A 13,306-nucleotide genomic window follows, 5' to 3' on the forward strand; every position below is an offset into this window, starting at 1 on the left:
CTTATTTAAAAAAAAAGAACAGAGAATTGTACTTTACAGATGGACTAATGTGTCATCACAACCATAATGTATACCCGTGAAGGGCGCACAGCCAACTAGGTGGCTGGAAACATGGGCAGAGAATGCCAGAATCTGCCCTTAGCAACCTGCAATCCTTTTCCGGTTGCTGCCATCTCTTTTGCGGTGCCTGGCCCCCAGTCCCTGCACCCAATCATTCCTAAGCTCAAACCATGTGTTCCTCCTTCAATTTAACCTGAAGGCCTAGTTCGGGTTTCCTGCTCCTTCCCGTTTTTTTTTGTTTTTCCTTTTTCCTTTCATTTTTGTTTTTTTAAATGGGAGCTAGGGCACACACAAAACCCATCTCCTGTATACATTGTTTTTTTTTAAAATGTCAATTATTCACACCGTGGACCAAGCTCCGGGGTATGAGCAATCACCCCCTTATCATGAGACGTACAAGATCGGTTACAGCCCTGAGCCCTTGTCCAGGCCCTCACTTTGCTTGGATTGGACTATGATCAGGCTGAGCGATCATTAACAGCCTTATGCGCCCTAGGACAGGGGGCTGATAACTACATTAAGGAAGAAAATTGAGAAAATAAGCACCACATCTTAATGAAAAGGCCAGCCAGATGACACACTGCTATTAATGCCACTGCCAACTTCAGTGACGTGGCAACAGGCCATACTTACCATCCTCTCATTTTTCACTCTTTTGTACAATTTAGGGCTTTTTCATTTTTACATAAACCCGTTTCTAGTTACTCTGCTTCAATTAATACACAATCTCTTAATTTATCTGGTAAACATATTGCTACTTTTAAAAGATTTTCTGTAAATTGCACAAGAGGAATAACCATGACTTCTACAAACCTTCAGGATTAGCCGTGAAATTTCATGATTTTCTGAATTCTCAGCTTCGCTTTCGCAAGTTTGAAGAAAAGGTAGAATGTCATTCTCTATCCATATTCCAGTTTCCTCCAGAGTAGTCAGGTATGTCCTCCCTTCCGCGCAGAACTGTGAATAAATCAGAAACCAGATATCTTTCAACCATTGCAAGAGGCATTGCTACTGGTTTGCGTGGGGGCAATACAAATACTGTTTGACCTACGGATGGCAAGCAAGAAAACAGTTCTCCCCGTTCTGTACTGAAGGATGTTAAGGATTAGAAGATAAACAATGCAAACATACGGGTGTCATCAACTTGAGCAGCAATGCAACAAAAAGAAAAATACAGGAACAATTCAAAACTTAATGCATTTCAACTCTTCCTGCGTTCCCATGTCAGCTACTCCCATCAATACTAGGTGGACAAATAAAACACTTGCTGAAAAGGTAGCACAACGCAGAATCAAAAGACCGTTTACAGTACTCCTATTTCAGAGAATGAGTGGAGCAAGATTTCAGTATACACGTGCGCGTTTTTGTGTACACACACAAGAAATGTTACATAACTGAGATAGTCTTTCTTTGAATCACAAGCTATGCAGAGTCCATCTGTTGGTTAGTCAGTAGTATTAGGCGCTGCTTACTGTGATGAATCTAATGATGTCATCACTTCTTTCCCAAAGGGATGTACCGAATAGTAGATTTAAGTATTCGGCCAAATCCTGAATAGTTGGACAAGTATTGGGCTGGAGCTGAATACAAAGCCAAATAGTTGCTTTTTAATAAAGTTATGTAGAAAAGAAAAACATTAAAATATATCCAGCTTTTATTGTATTTCTTTTCTTTGTCTATGGAAGAGATTTGTGTAAACCATAAAAGGAATAAATCAGAAAATAAACTGTTCAATAACAGCACAGTTTGTATTTTTGTGCATTCATTCATGTCGCGTGTTGAGCAGGTCACAAGTAACTATGATTAGCCCAAAAGCATAGTATGCATGCATGCATGCATGCATGCAATCACGGAGGGGGGACGGGGATGTGTCTTCTTGCATTTTGAAATGTTCCTTTGGGCCTGCCTATCTTTAGCCTTCTGGCTTCATCAAGGCACCGATACACAACATGAATTGATTAAATTAATTACCACCCTGCTGGCTGCTAAAGTTCTACTGAATACAAACCTTTGGCATGCTACAGACATGCGATCTACCCGTGGTACTGAGTGGGGATGAGGCATTTGAAAAAGGTCTTTTAATTAAGTTTTTCTTTCTTTTTCGGTTGTGGTATGTTGGTAGTGTTTTAGGACATGGTAAAAGACACCCAACAAAAATATATATGGAATGCTGAGTCCTCATGGTTCTCGGTTGACCCTATAGGGTAGGTACAGTGCTGATTTTCAGATCTTTAATTGGCATGTGCATGTTTATTTTACCTATTTCTTTCACTTGTACATCCATTTGGTCAAATGTTTCTAAATATTAAACTTGTATCTCCTTGTCTTTAATACACAAATATCCTTCTTGTTTTACTCTCTAATGTAGGAAGGAATATTTCTGCTGCCTGAGACTGGCATTTTGGTAAAAAATGCGCTGCCCTGACTCAGCCCTCCGGCGCCACACCTCAGTCCCCATAGACGTGTCGGCAATAGATAAACATTGCCGAATGACACCAGTTTTATTAGTGGGGAGGTTGGTGGGACGTATGGAGGAAAGGGGACTAGGGACTAAGAGTACGTTACTCACTACGGTGAGTAACCTATAATTACTCTTACGTCCCGTCTCCTTTCTTCCATACTGCAAGGGCAATTGCAACTGAATGTAGCCCCAGGGTGGAGAGGAGACCCTCCTTATGAAAACAGAAAACAGGTTTCAAAGAACAGCCTGTCCGAAAGCCGTGTCTGATCTAGAACCGGTATCCAAACAGTGCTTGCAGAAAGCTCAAGGGGTGGCCCACGTGGCCGCCCTGCTTATGACTTGCCAGGGGACAAGCCGCTGGAAAGCGATGGCCGTTGCCTTGGCTCTGACCGCGTGGGCGTACATGTTGGCCGGCAGTGGCTTATGCTGTCCCTCTTAAGCTTCTTTGGTGCCCTACACCATCAAGCTATGGCAGGGCTATGGAGGCCTTAGAGGCCTGATACTCCGGTCTTGATCCGCCGAAGATGACAAAAAGTGCATCCGACTTGCGGAAGCCCTTGGTCCTGTCCAAGTACAATTTAAGGGCACACCTGACATCAAGGCAGTGCAGAACTCTGTGCCTCGTCTTTGGGATCAGCAAAAAACGTAGGTAGCACTATTTCTTCATTCAGATAGAATGCGGAAGGCACCTTGGGCAAGAATGCTGGGTGTATCTGCAGGACTACTTTGTCCCTGTGAATTGTAGTGTATATAGTTCTGAGGCGACCAGCACCTGGATTTCGCTGATTCTGCGAGCCGAGGTGAGGCCGACTAGCAAGGCCATCTTAATGATGACCAGCCTGATGCCCGCGAACGCCATTGGTTCAAATGGATTGTGCGCCAGGGCACCCAGAACTATGTTGAGGTCCCACACGAGGTGAGGCCTCTTGCTGGGCCGGTAGAGCCTGGCGCGTCCCGTCAAATGTTTCCTGACAAGCGGGTTGGAAGAGGAAAAGATCTCCTCCTCCTCCGAGTTTCTTTAAGCCCTAATGGCTGCCAAATAAGTGCAGCAAGTGTCCATCTGCATGCCTGAGAGGGTGAGGTGCGCCGAGAAGGAGAGCACGTCGTCCAAGGTACATGCAAGAGGGTTGATACCCTTAGAGTCTGCCCAGTGGCAGAACCTGGTCCACTTGCTCTTATACTGGGCCCTGGTAGACTTGCTCCTGGCGCCCTGTATGATCTCTAGATGAGCCTGGGAGAGGCTGAGGTGACCTAGCGTTACCTGTTCAGGAACCACGATGTGAGGGCTATATTCTGTGGCGCGGGGTGGATGACCCTGCCGCCCTGCTGCGCCAGAAGAAGTGCTGGGCCCGTTAGGAGGCGAATGGGCGACCTCTCCGAGAGGCTGAACAGCTCTGAAAACCACGGCCTGGCCGGCCACCAAAGTGCTGTTAGAATGATGCTGAGGTGGCGAGATTCCTTGATCTTGCATATCGCCCTGTGCATCAGTGGTGTGGGCGGGAAGGCGTATGCTGTAATTCCGACCCACTGAATCTGGAATGCATCTCCCAGGGAGCTGGGGCCCTTTCCCTGACCCTGCCAGGAAGCGAACAGTTGGCACTTCCTGTTGTCCCATGAGGCAAAGACGTCCACCTGGGGCTGTCCCCATTTGTAGAAAATTTCCTGCAGTACTAGGCCATTCAACTGCCACTCGTAGTTGTCCGCCCCCAATCTTCTGAGCCTGTCTGCCTCCAGGATGGATTCCCCCAGCAGGTGGACAGCCCTGAGGTAGATGTTCTCCAGGGCCCATTCCCACATGCTGACTGCAATCCTGCACAGTGGTCGGGGGTGGGGGAGATCTGGTACCTCCCTGCTTGTTGACATAGAACATGCTGGTCGAGTTGTCTGTCTGAATGAGGACGACCTTGCCCTCGATAATCGGAAAGAAGGCTCAGAGCGCCAGCCAGTTCACCTTCAGTTCCAGCCAATTGATGGGGTACTCGGACTCTTGCCTGGTCCAGGTGCCCTGGACGAAGTGGTTGTCCAGAGAGGCCCCCCAAACCTCGATAGAGGAGTCTGTGGCGATAGTGACCTGCGGGGTGGGTTGGCGGAAAGGCTTGCCCAGCCGAAGGTTGCAATCCCTGGACCACCATGTGAGGTCTGGGTGAAGTGATGGAGGAACGTTTATCATCTCTGACTGAGAGCCTCGCTCCTGGTTCCAAGAGGCTGCAAAGTGCAGCTGTATCCTCCTCATCCTAAGTCTTGTGTGGGGGACGGCCAAGAGGACTTCTGCCATGATACCCAGTAGGTGTTGGTACCACCAGGCCGAGGCTACTTCTCTGCTGAGGAAGTGTGCAGTGGCCCTCTTAAGGGCCGTGATCTTGTCCTCCGAGGGAAAAACTCTCTCGGAGCACTTGTCCCAAATGAGGGTCAGTCTCTGCGTGGGCTGCAGCTGCGACTTCTTGAAGTTGAGTGAAAAACCCAGCTCGTGCAGTGTGTTCATAAGAGTGTGGGAAGTATTGTGCACTGCTTCCGGAGACGTCACCCTGACAAGCCAGTCGTTGAGGTACGGGTAGATGTGGTGGCCCTGCGACCTGAGGAGGGCCGCCACAGGGTTCATCAGCCTGATAAAGACCCTGGGGGCCGAGTTAAGGCCGAAAGGAAGCACCTTGTATTAGAAATGGTAGCCCATGATCCTGAATCGCAGAAAAGAACGATGAGGCTGCCAGATCAGGACGTGTAGGTATTCGTCCTTCAGATCCAGGGAGCACATCTAGTCTCCCTTGCACAATGTCTCCGCTATCAAAGCTGGCGTAACCATCCTGAATTTTTGTAGAGGTTGGGAGAGGTTGAGGGTGGAAAGGTCCAGCACAACTCTCAGGCCCGCCTGGTTATTCTTCTGAATGGCGAAAATCCTGGAGCAAGAGCCCAAGCCTTGCTGGGAGGCTGGGACTTCCTCCACTGCCTGGCTCTGGACGAGCAACCGGATCTCCGCCAAGAGTTGCTGTCTCAACCTTTAGGAGTGGAGGAGAGAGGAGGGGCTGGGATAGGTAGGCGGTACCCCATGGAGACTACAGAGAGGATCCAGGGGTCCGCGAAATTCTGGTGCCAGAAATGTGCATGGAGAGCAAGCCCGCCCCCTCTACTGGAGACACGTGGACCCTGAGGGGCGTGTCATGCCTGCTTTCCCTCTGAGGCTATTGCGGAGGAGGGGGACTGGAAAAAGCCCTTATCCCCATCCCCACCCTTTTTGTTGCTTGCGCCGATGTTGAGTCGGCGAACGGTCAGGCTGCCTGGACCTCTGCTCTTGGAAGCCGCGGAACCCTCCGTATGTACGCCTCTTGTCCAAGCGCTGCTGTGACTGGATGTACGTTTTGGGCATGGTCTTTGTCAAGATGGATAAAGACTAGGCTGTTGGTGAGCTATTTTTCTTTTTATCCAGCTCCTCATCCGTTGTGGAGTGGAAGAGGTCACCCCCTTCGAATGGAAGATCTAAGATGCGAGCCTGGACATACGGCTTGAATTTCGTAGCACAGAGTCAGGCCGTTCTTCTCATGTCCGTGGCAATGCAGATGGCATGGCCAGAGGGGTCAATGTGGGTCACGGTGGACTCAATGATGTCCTGTGCCACCATCTTGGCCTTGGCCAATCCCACCTTGAATCGTGATTGGCTCTACACCGGAAGCTCTGGGAGGAAATCCGCAATTTCCCACCAGAGCCTCTGGTTAATGGCTGCCAGCATGGCATCCGTGTTGGATTGACGAAGGTGCAAGGACGCGTTGGTACAGCTTCTTCCCGTACACCTCCAAGGTCTTCTCCTCATTGCCTAGCAGCGCTGCAGAAAAGGAGGCTGAGGACGACTGAGGCTTGGAGAATAATGATGCTGCATCGATCACTGAGGAGTGTGGCTGATGATCGGCAGATATCAAGAGTGTATCCCCCTGCATCTGCCGGTGCCTGTACTTTCAGGGCTACGATTCTCTGTGCCGGTTGTGTCTGGGCCTTGCTACATGGTATATCTACACACTTTTGTGTGGGGTAGTTGCTCCTCCTTTCTTGTGTTACTTTGTATTCGTGGCCTAAGTGCCAGAATTTAGGTCAGCTGGAGGCCAACCCGCTTGGTACCTTTATGCTACGATTTGGGCATGTCATAGCCCCAGCTTTGTTCATGCCATGAGGTGGCCCCTTGGATGGCTTTATAGGGGTGACTTTGCATATGGGGAGTAGATGAGCAGGAGGTTTTATTGTTCCCTTTAACTGGGAGTCTGATCTCATGGTTGCATTTGGGCCTGCTATCCATCAGCTGCCTTCACCCTTCTGCTGACAGCATGACCTCAATGAGATCTTCGTCCCATCCTCTGAAGGTATCTGCTTTGGCCACCTCCACTGCATAGGCAGCACTACATTTCTGCTTTCTGATTGGTAAAGGTTTGGTAGGCTTTACACATCTACTCTACATGGGGCATGGGCAGACAAGGACTGCAAATCTTATGGGTGACGAGCCTCAGAAATCCTGTGCTACACTTAGGGCAAAGATCTAAAGATCTGTATAGTTGGTGCCAGGGCTGTGATATTAACTGATTGATATGAATAATAATTAATTCTCTTTTCAGCCTGTCTCAAATGCCATATCCCGGGACCTTCCCCCACGTCTGCATCGTAGGGGTCTTCTTTCTTGCTGACAACGTGTTGTTGCACTAGCATCATACTGTGCAAGCCTCTATTCTTGCGACAAAACCTTTGGTGGGGAAAAATAACCCAGAGGACTTTGACTCAGAGGAGTGTTGTGGGTACGAGTACATGTAGGATAGGTATAGTACAAAAGGAACACCCCTGACAATTTCTTTTACTTTACAATTAAATGACATGTAAGACTATCCATGGCAGGTTCACAAGCCCCAGAAAAACAAATACATTCAGACACCTACATACACAACAGTCTTCTTACACTGAGTGTTGGCATTTTGAGCAAACATCAATCTATACAATACAAAGAACAAAAATCCATACGAGAAAATATTTCTTATTCTTCTAGTATTATTTTGAAAAATGTTCATTTGTACACATGCATGTGTACCACCCCCATTAGTACAGCCCCCCAACTATTAATTGACGCCTCTACACAGGCATAGAACCCTTAAGCATCGTTTGGGTTACATTCATTTTTCTATAATCTGGACAAATACCTCAAAATGTAACAAATTAAGGGTGATAACATGGCATTTTGGGGCTTGAATTTAGTATGGCTTACCTTGTGCTGAAGATGAATGCTTAGTCTACAATAAAGGCTGAACGCTCTCAAAGCAGTGGCTTGATTGATGCTATGTAACACTGTGCCAGAGGTTCTCATGATTGAAACCAATTCTTCCTGTAATTTAAATGTATAAAACATTGCTCAGAAAGTAAAATGCTACATTTACAAGTAGAGGTTCATATTTGTTTTCCAAACCCTTGCTATTTAAGGCTAACTATTATCACAAACTCCTCTATAGGTTACATTTTTAAACATTCAAAAGGTTGCAAAAATATAAAGTATTTTTGGTAGTGATAAAAAACGTCAGTATGGGGCCAGCATCAGTGGAACTGAATCTGGATGAGGAGATTGCATGGCCTTTCACTCCAGACATGGCTATTTAAGGCTAACTATTATCACAAACTCCTCTATCGGTTACATTTTTAAACATTCAAAAGGTTGCAAAAATATAAAGTATTTTTGGTAGTGATAAAAAACGTCAGTATGGGGCCTGCATCAGTGGAACTGAATCTGGATGAGGAGGAGATTGCATGGCCTTTCACTCCGGACATGTTGCCTTTTGAAGGTGCATGAGGAAGGCAGTGGAGCTCCACAGATGAATCACATGTGCGCGCACATCTGATGCAGCGGTAGAGCCCTGAAAGATCCAGAAGAGAGATGCATTTCGGCATACCTTGATGCTTTGACTTTGCCAAGTCAAAAAGTATGCTTGTTAAGATGGATCTCTAAAATCAACCCCGGGGAAGATTTTGAGAAGCCTGTTATAGTGAACAGGAAAAGACAGATTTTAGCCAAACCCAAGTTAAGTAGCAGAGTGGCACGGTTTAGAAAGATCTAGGTCTACAATGATTCCACTCATGGCAACAACAGTAATACCATTTAAACAGGTAAATATACAAAAAATGATTAGGCCTTTCAAATAAATACTAAGCAAGTAAAACGTCTAGTTAAATATGGCCACACCAACACAATAAAACGGATATAAACATTCACCCATGAGAGATATAGAAAAACATTTGATTCAATAACCAGTGCAGGTGAGTACTCAGATGAGTTAGAAAAGACACCTCTGGCTAATCTTAGAAGAGCTTCCCTAGCTCTTCTAAAGACCAACACTCCGATAGTTTGGGGACTTGTGCCGAAAGTCAACAGTTCCAAAGGAGAAATTAATTACCAGTAATGTTCTTTCTATGGATTCTTCTCCCTCCCGGAGACTCATTTGAACTGAAAGATATCCCTTACAGCATCAGCTTCTTTTTCCGGAGAAGCGCAGCTCAGCATCGAACCCATCATGTCTCACAGAACCACTCCTCGACTCTGGATGGGATGTCGGCAGTACATACATCAAATCACTATGCCCCCATAATTCAGTTCCTAACCTCACCCCCCTCTTTCCACCCCCCGTACCCTTGAGCTCAGCAGCCACATGATTCAGCTTACGAGAAGCCGGAAAACGCTTTTGTCAGGAAGAATCACCATACTGTAAGCCACGGGCTGACCGTACACAATTTAAACCCCACAGACATGTGCTCATAACGTCACAAACTTAAGTTGTCGTCCCACCAACAAAGAGAAACTAGGAGTGGCAACTAGACCGCTTTCCTCTTGGGGCTGTATGGGAGGGTGACGAGTAATCTGCTGGTGAAGAATCCATACACAGAACACAACCCGTAAGTAATTTCTACTTCAATGTATTGCATTCTCCCGGGGATTCCTCATCTGATTGACTTCGTAAGCAGTACAGCATGTGGAGGCGGGGTCAAAGTTTCAAATTAGGAAGCTTTACAACACTGCTCGCCCAAATCGGCTGTTACCGCCTAATCCAGACTAATATTTTGTGAAAGTATGGAGCAAAGAACAGTCGCTGCCTGACAGATCTCTTCCACCGGCACACCCCTTTGCAACTCAGAGGAGGTTGTCACGCCCTTGCTGTAATGTGGCCCGATGCCTGATGGCAATTCCTTTCTGCTTTGTCATAGCAATATGCAATGCAGAGGACTAGCCAATAGGAAATTGTCTGATTAGACACCTCCAGCCCTTCCTGGATTGTGAGACAGTAACAAAAGGTTGGTCATCACGGATGAAGTCCACCGTCATGGCCACATAGAAGATGGGAGCCTTCTTTGGGTCCAGCCTCTCTAGACCTTCCTCATCCCTGGAAGGGTGAGGTGGTGGGTAGAATTCAGGCAGGTCAATGCTCTGAGATAAGTGAAACTCTGCTAACATCTTAGCAGGAATTTAGGTGGGTCTTTAAGTGAGACAATCTCCTTGAAAAAAAGGCAGGAAGGGCAGCCTGCAAGAGATCTTGAAGATCACTTGCACGCCTCGCGGAGAAAATCACCACAAGAAAAGCTGTTTTATGGGTGAGTAACTTAACAGAAGAAGAATGCATAGGCTCAAATGGAGGCTCCATCAAAAAGGTCTGCACCATATTGAGGTCCCAATCCAGAACCACAAATGTTGCCGGCAGAAACCAATTCACAAGACCCTTCAGAAATTGGGTAATTACTGGGAAAGTAAAGAATGATCCCTGATCCTGAGACCTCTTAAACACGGACAAAGCAAGAAAATCACCTTCAACCGTGCCTATCTGAAGGCCCTCTCAGAACAGCGACAGGAGGAATTCCAATACTGTGGTGGTGGGGGCATGAGATTGTGTCCTCCCTGCAAACCCTACACCACGCCTCACATTTTCTCCACCTGCACGCACACAAAGACCTAGTGGAGGGTTTGCGTGCAGCCAGGAACACATCAAGCACCTCTTCTGAGAGGCCCCAGTCATCATATTAGTTTAGTTTCTTTATTTATACCGCGCGCTGAACCCTCTCAAGAGCCACGTATGCAAATTGAGAGACTCCAGGTTCGGGGGGAGGGTTCTATGTCCTTTCATCGTCAGGCATTTCAAAACCTGCAATTTAAACGTGTATGAAATAACGAAAAAGCTCAAACTTGTTTTGTTTGGGGCGGGGGGTTCCCCTCCCCCAGACCTCCCTTTCCTGCACCTATTTTTAACTATACCCGAACCTCCAGCCACTTATCTGCCCTTTTCTCCCCAACCCCCCAAAAATGTGATGCACTTTCACATTATTTTGTACATGTTTAAATTGCAGGCTTTGACATGCCTGGCGATGAAAGGACGTCGTACCGGGGGGGAGCAGCCGACCTTCCGGCTGGGATAGGAGGTCCAGTCTCGAAGACCTCAGAACCCACGGGTTCACGGGCATCGGAGGGAATGCATACTGTAGATCAAAGACCCACTCCACCAAGAATGTGTCCCAAATTGAACGCCTCACTGGGAAATCCCTCGAGCAGACCTGCCTGCACTTTATGTTTGCCCTTGTGGAAAACCCGATCTACTACAGGGGTACCCCATAAGGCAAGGATCTCCAGGACCTCCAGTCACACCTCCCACTCATGCAAGACCATGCTCTGCCTGCTCAGACAGTCCGCCAGCCTGTTCTTCATTCCTGCCAGATGGGCTGCAGAAGCTGAGATCTCGTTCTCCAGCAGCCAGAACCATAGTTGCAAGGCCTCCCTGCATAGGGGCAGGGACCACACACACCCCCTTGCTTGTTGAGGTAGTGCATGGCCACTATGTAGTCCGTCAAAATCACAACATGTTTCCCCACCTGAGGGAATGTGCAAAAGCTATCTGGGCTAGCCAGGTTTCTCACAACTTCAGACTGTTGATGTGCCAACAGTGCCCCACAGGAGAACAAAGGCTGTTCACTTGCAGATCCCCACAGTGTGTGCCACAGCCCTTACGCTACGCATCCATCACCACCTGCGGCCACAATGTCCACAAGAGTTCCCACCACCATCATCATCTCCCTGCCTTTTAGTTGCAAAGCTCTACTACTACCTAATGGATCCTACATTGAGCAGTTCAATGCTTCCTGAGTTGCCACCCTGATTACTGTATCATAGGTATGTATCATAACTGCTGCAACATCATTCATCCGCCTTCATCGGACATCATCCTTCATCCCCCAGCGGGGAATGAACTAGTGCTATTAATTCCCGCAGGTCTTATTGAAACTGGCACATCTCCTGAAACATGAAGATACACATCACTGGCATCAAATAGAGTGCTCTAAATGGCCAGAGACCTGCTGGAGAAAACACCAGACTGGCAAAAAGAGATTCAAGCAGAACACAGCCCCACACTGTGTAAATAAATGTCACAGAAGGTGACATCCAAATTTCTTCAAAGCTATAATTAATGACACATTCAAAAAGTAACCGTGCGACTTGACCGTGTGGCTCGAGGACCACCGGACGAAAAGGGGTTCTGAGCCACCCTTTTATGCTCCCAATTCTAGGTTGCGACGAAGGTGAACCCCAGTGGAAACATCAGGGCACCCCCAGGAAAAATCTGGAGAAAATTGGCTGCGTAAGCGCAGAGATTTTTACATTTGAAGAGGACGTGGCAGTGAGGGATCCTACGTCCTCGTCTGCGATGTAGGCCTGTCGTGGTACTGCAGGCATCGCAGGCAGACATCCGCAGACGCAATAACGTCCAGGCCTGTGTCCTGGTCCCTTTATCCTTGCCTTCCCCGTTTCCTCTTTCCTGTTGTCTGCCTGGGGTTGACAAGACACGCTTTGGCAGCCAGACCGCAGCCGCACTGAGACAGAGGCAGTGAGCGGCGCAGAGAGCCGTCAAGATCAGTGCGGCCTCAAGGGGCCGGCAGCAGCTCACGTTGGGCTGGGAGTGCAATGGCCCTGTTCCCCTGCAGGCTGGAGACTTGCGGCGGCTGCCAGGATCCCGCTGGCTAGGAAGAGGCTTGTCTTGCTTTTACTCTACCTGTGGAGGTGGAGCGCACCCTCGTCAACATTGAGGCTTCGGCGGCTGCATGACGGAGCATAGAGCAGTGGGAGTATACGAGGACATGGCTGGACAAGACATAACAAACCCAGCTGCCGCAGTGACTTTCTTCTCCTGGACCCTACTGGCAGACAAGGTGGGGGCAGGCCCAGACCTTGTGTGGCAATATGCAATACTTACAACGGCAGAGCGTGCAGGGGAGACCAGTAGCAGCAGCCTATTCAATATTATTGTGCACCTCTGGAGAGCGCTGGACATGCCTGAAGGCGTAGTTGGGCCTCCATATTCTTAGTAACCCAGTGCTCGGATTGGGAGCCGTGCAACCACTGTACTTTTTACCATCTGGGTACTGCGCCACCATTTCTGGACTGAGGTGGATGCCTGCAGGGGCAGTGAGCACACTTTTGAATGTCCGATCACACCAATCTACTACCGCCCTCGAGCTCTGCACAGAGGCCGGGAGCGGGAAGCAAGCTCGTCTTTCCCAGCCCGCTGTGCTGACTCCCCTAGTTGGGCAGTGGCTGTAGAGACAGTGAGACCAGGAGTAGCAGAAGCGACGGGCCATTCATCGCCCCGCAGTCAGCAGGAGTGACTTGGAAAATGTCATTCCCGTGGTTAAGGAGCACCATCCCGGCCCTGAGTCGACCGCACATATTATAGGAGCAGATGAAGGACACGACCCAGACCGGGTCCCGGAATAGGTGCGTCTGCGCTCCCCCACACCAGT

General features: G+C 48.4%; 1 protein-coding gene across 1 annotated transcript in view; it reads right to left on the bottom strand.

Moving 5' to 3' along the window:
- The window catches only part of NCAPG2 (non-SMC condensin II complex subunit G2), a 1,155,695-nt gene that overhangs the window by 267,095 nt on the left and 875,294 nt on the right, over positions 1-13,306 (bottom strand). Inside the window, exons 20-21 of the mRNA XM_069647980.1 lie at positions 7,752-7,868; positions 874-1,017 (exon numbers count right to left, since the gene is read on the bottom strand). Of these exons, the coding sequence (XP_069504081.1) occupies positions 874-1,017; positions 7,752-7,868 (261 nt within the window). The remainder of the gene's footprint in view (positions 1-873; positions 1,018-7,751; positions 7,869-13,306) is intronic.

The sequence above is a fragment of the Ambystoma mexicanum genome, chromosome 2q (genome assembly GCF_040938575.1).
Source record: "Ambystoma mexicanum isolate Mex_15411 chromosome 2q, UKY_AmexF1_1, whole genome shotgun sequence".
Taxonomy (NCBI): Eukaryota; Metazoa; Chordata; class Amphibia; order Caudata; family Ambystomatidae; genus Ambystoma; species Ambystoma mexicanum.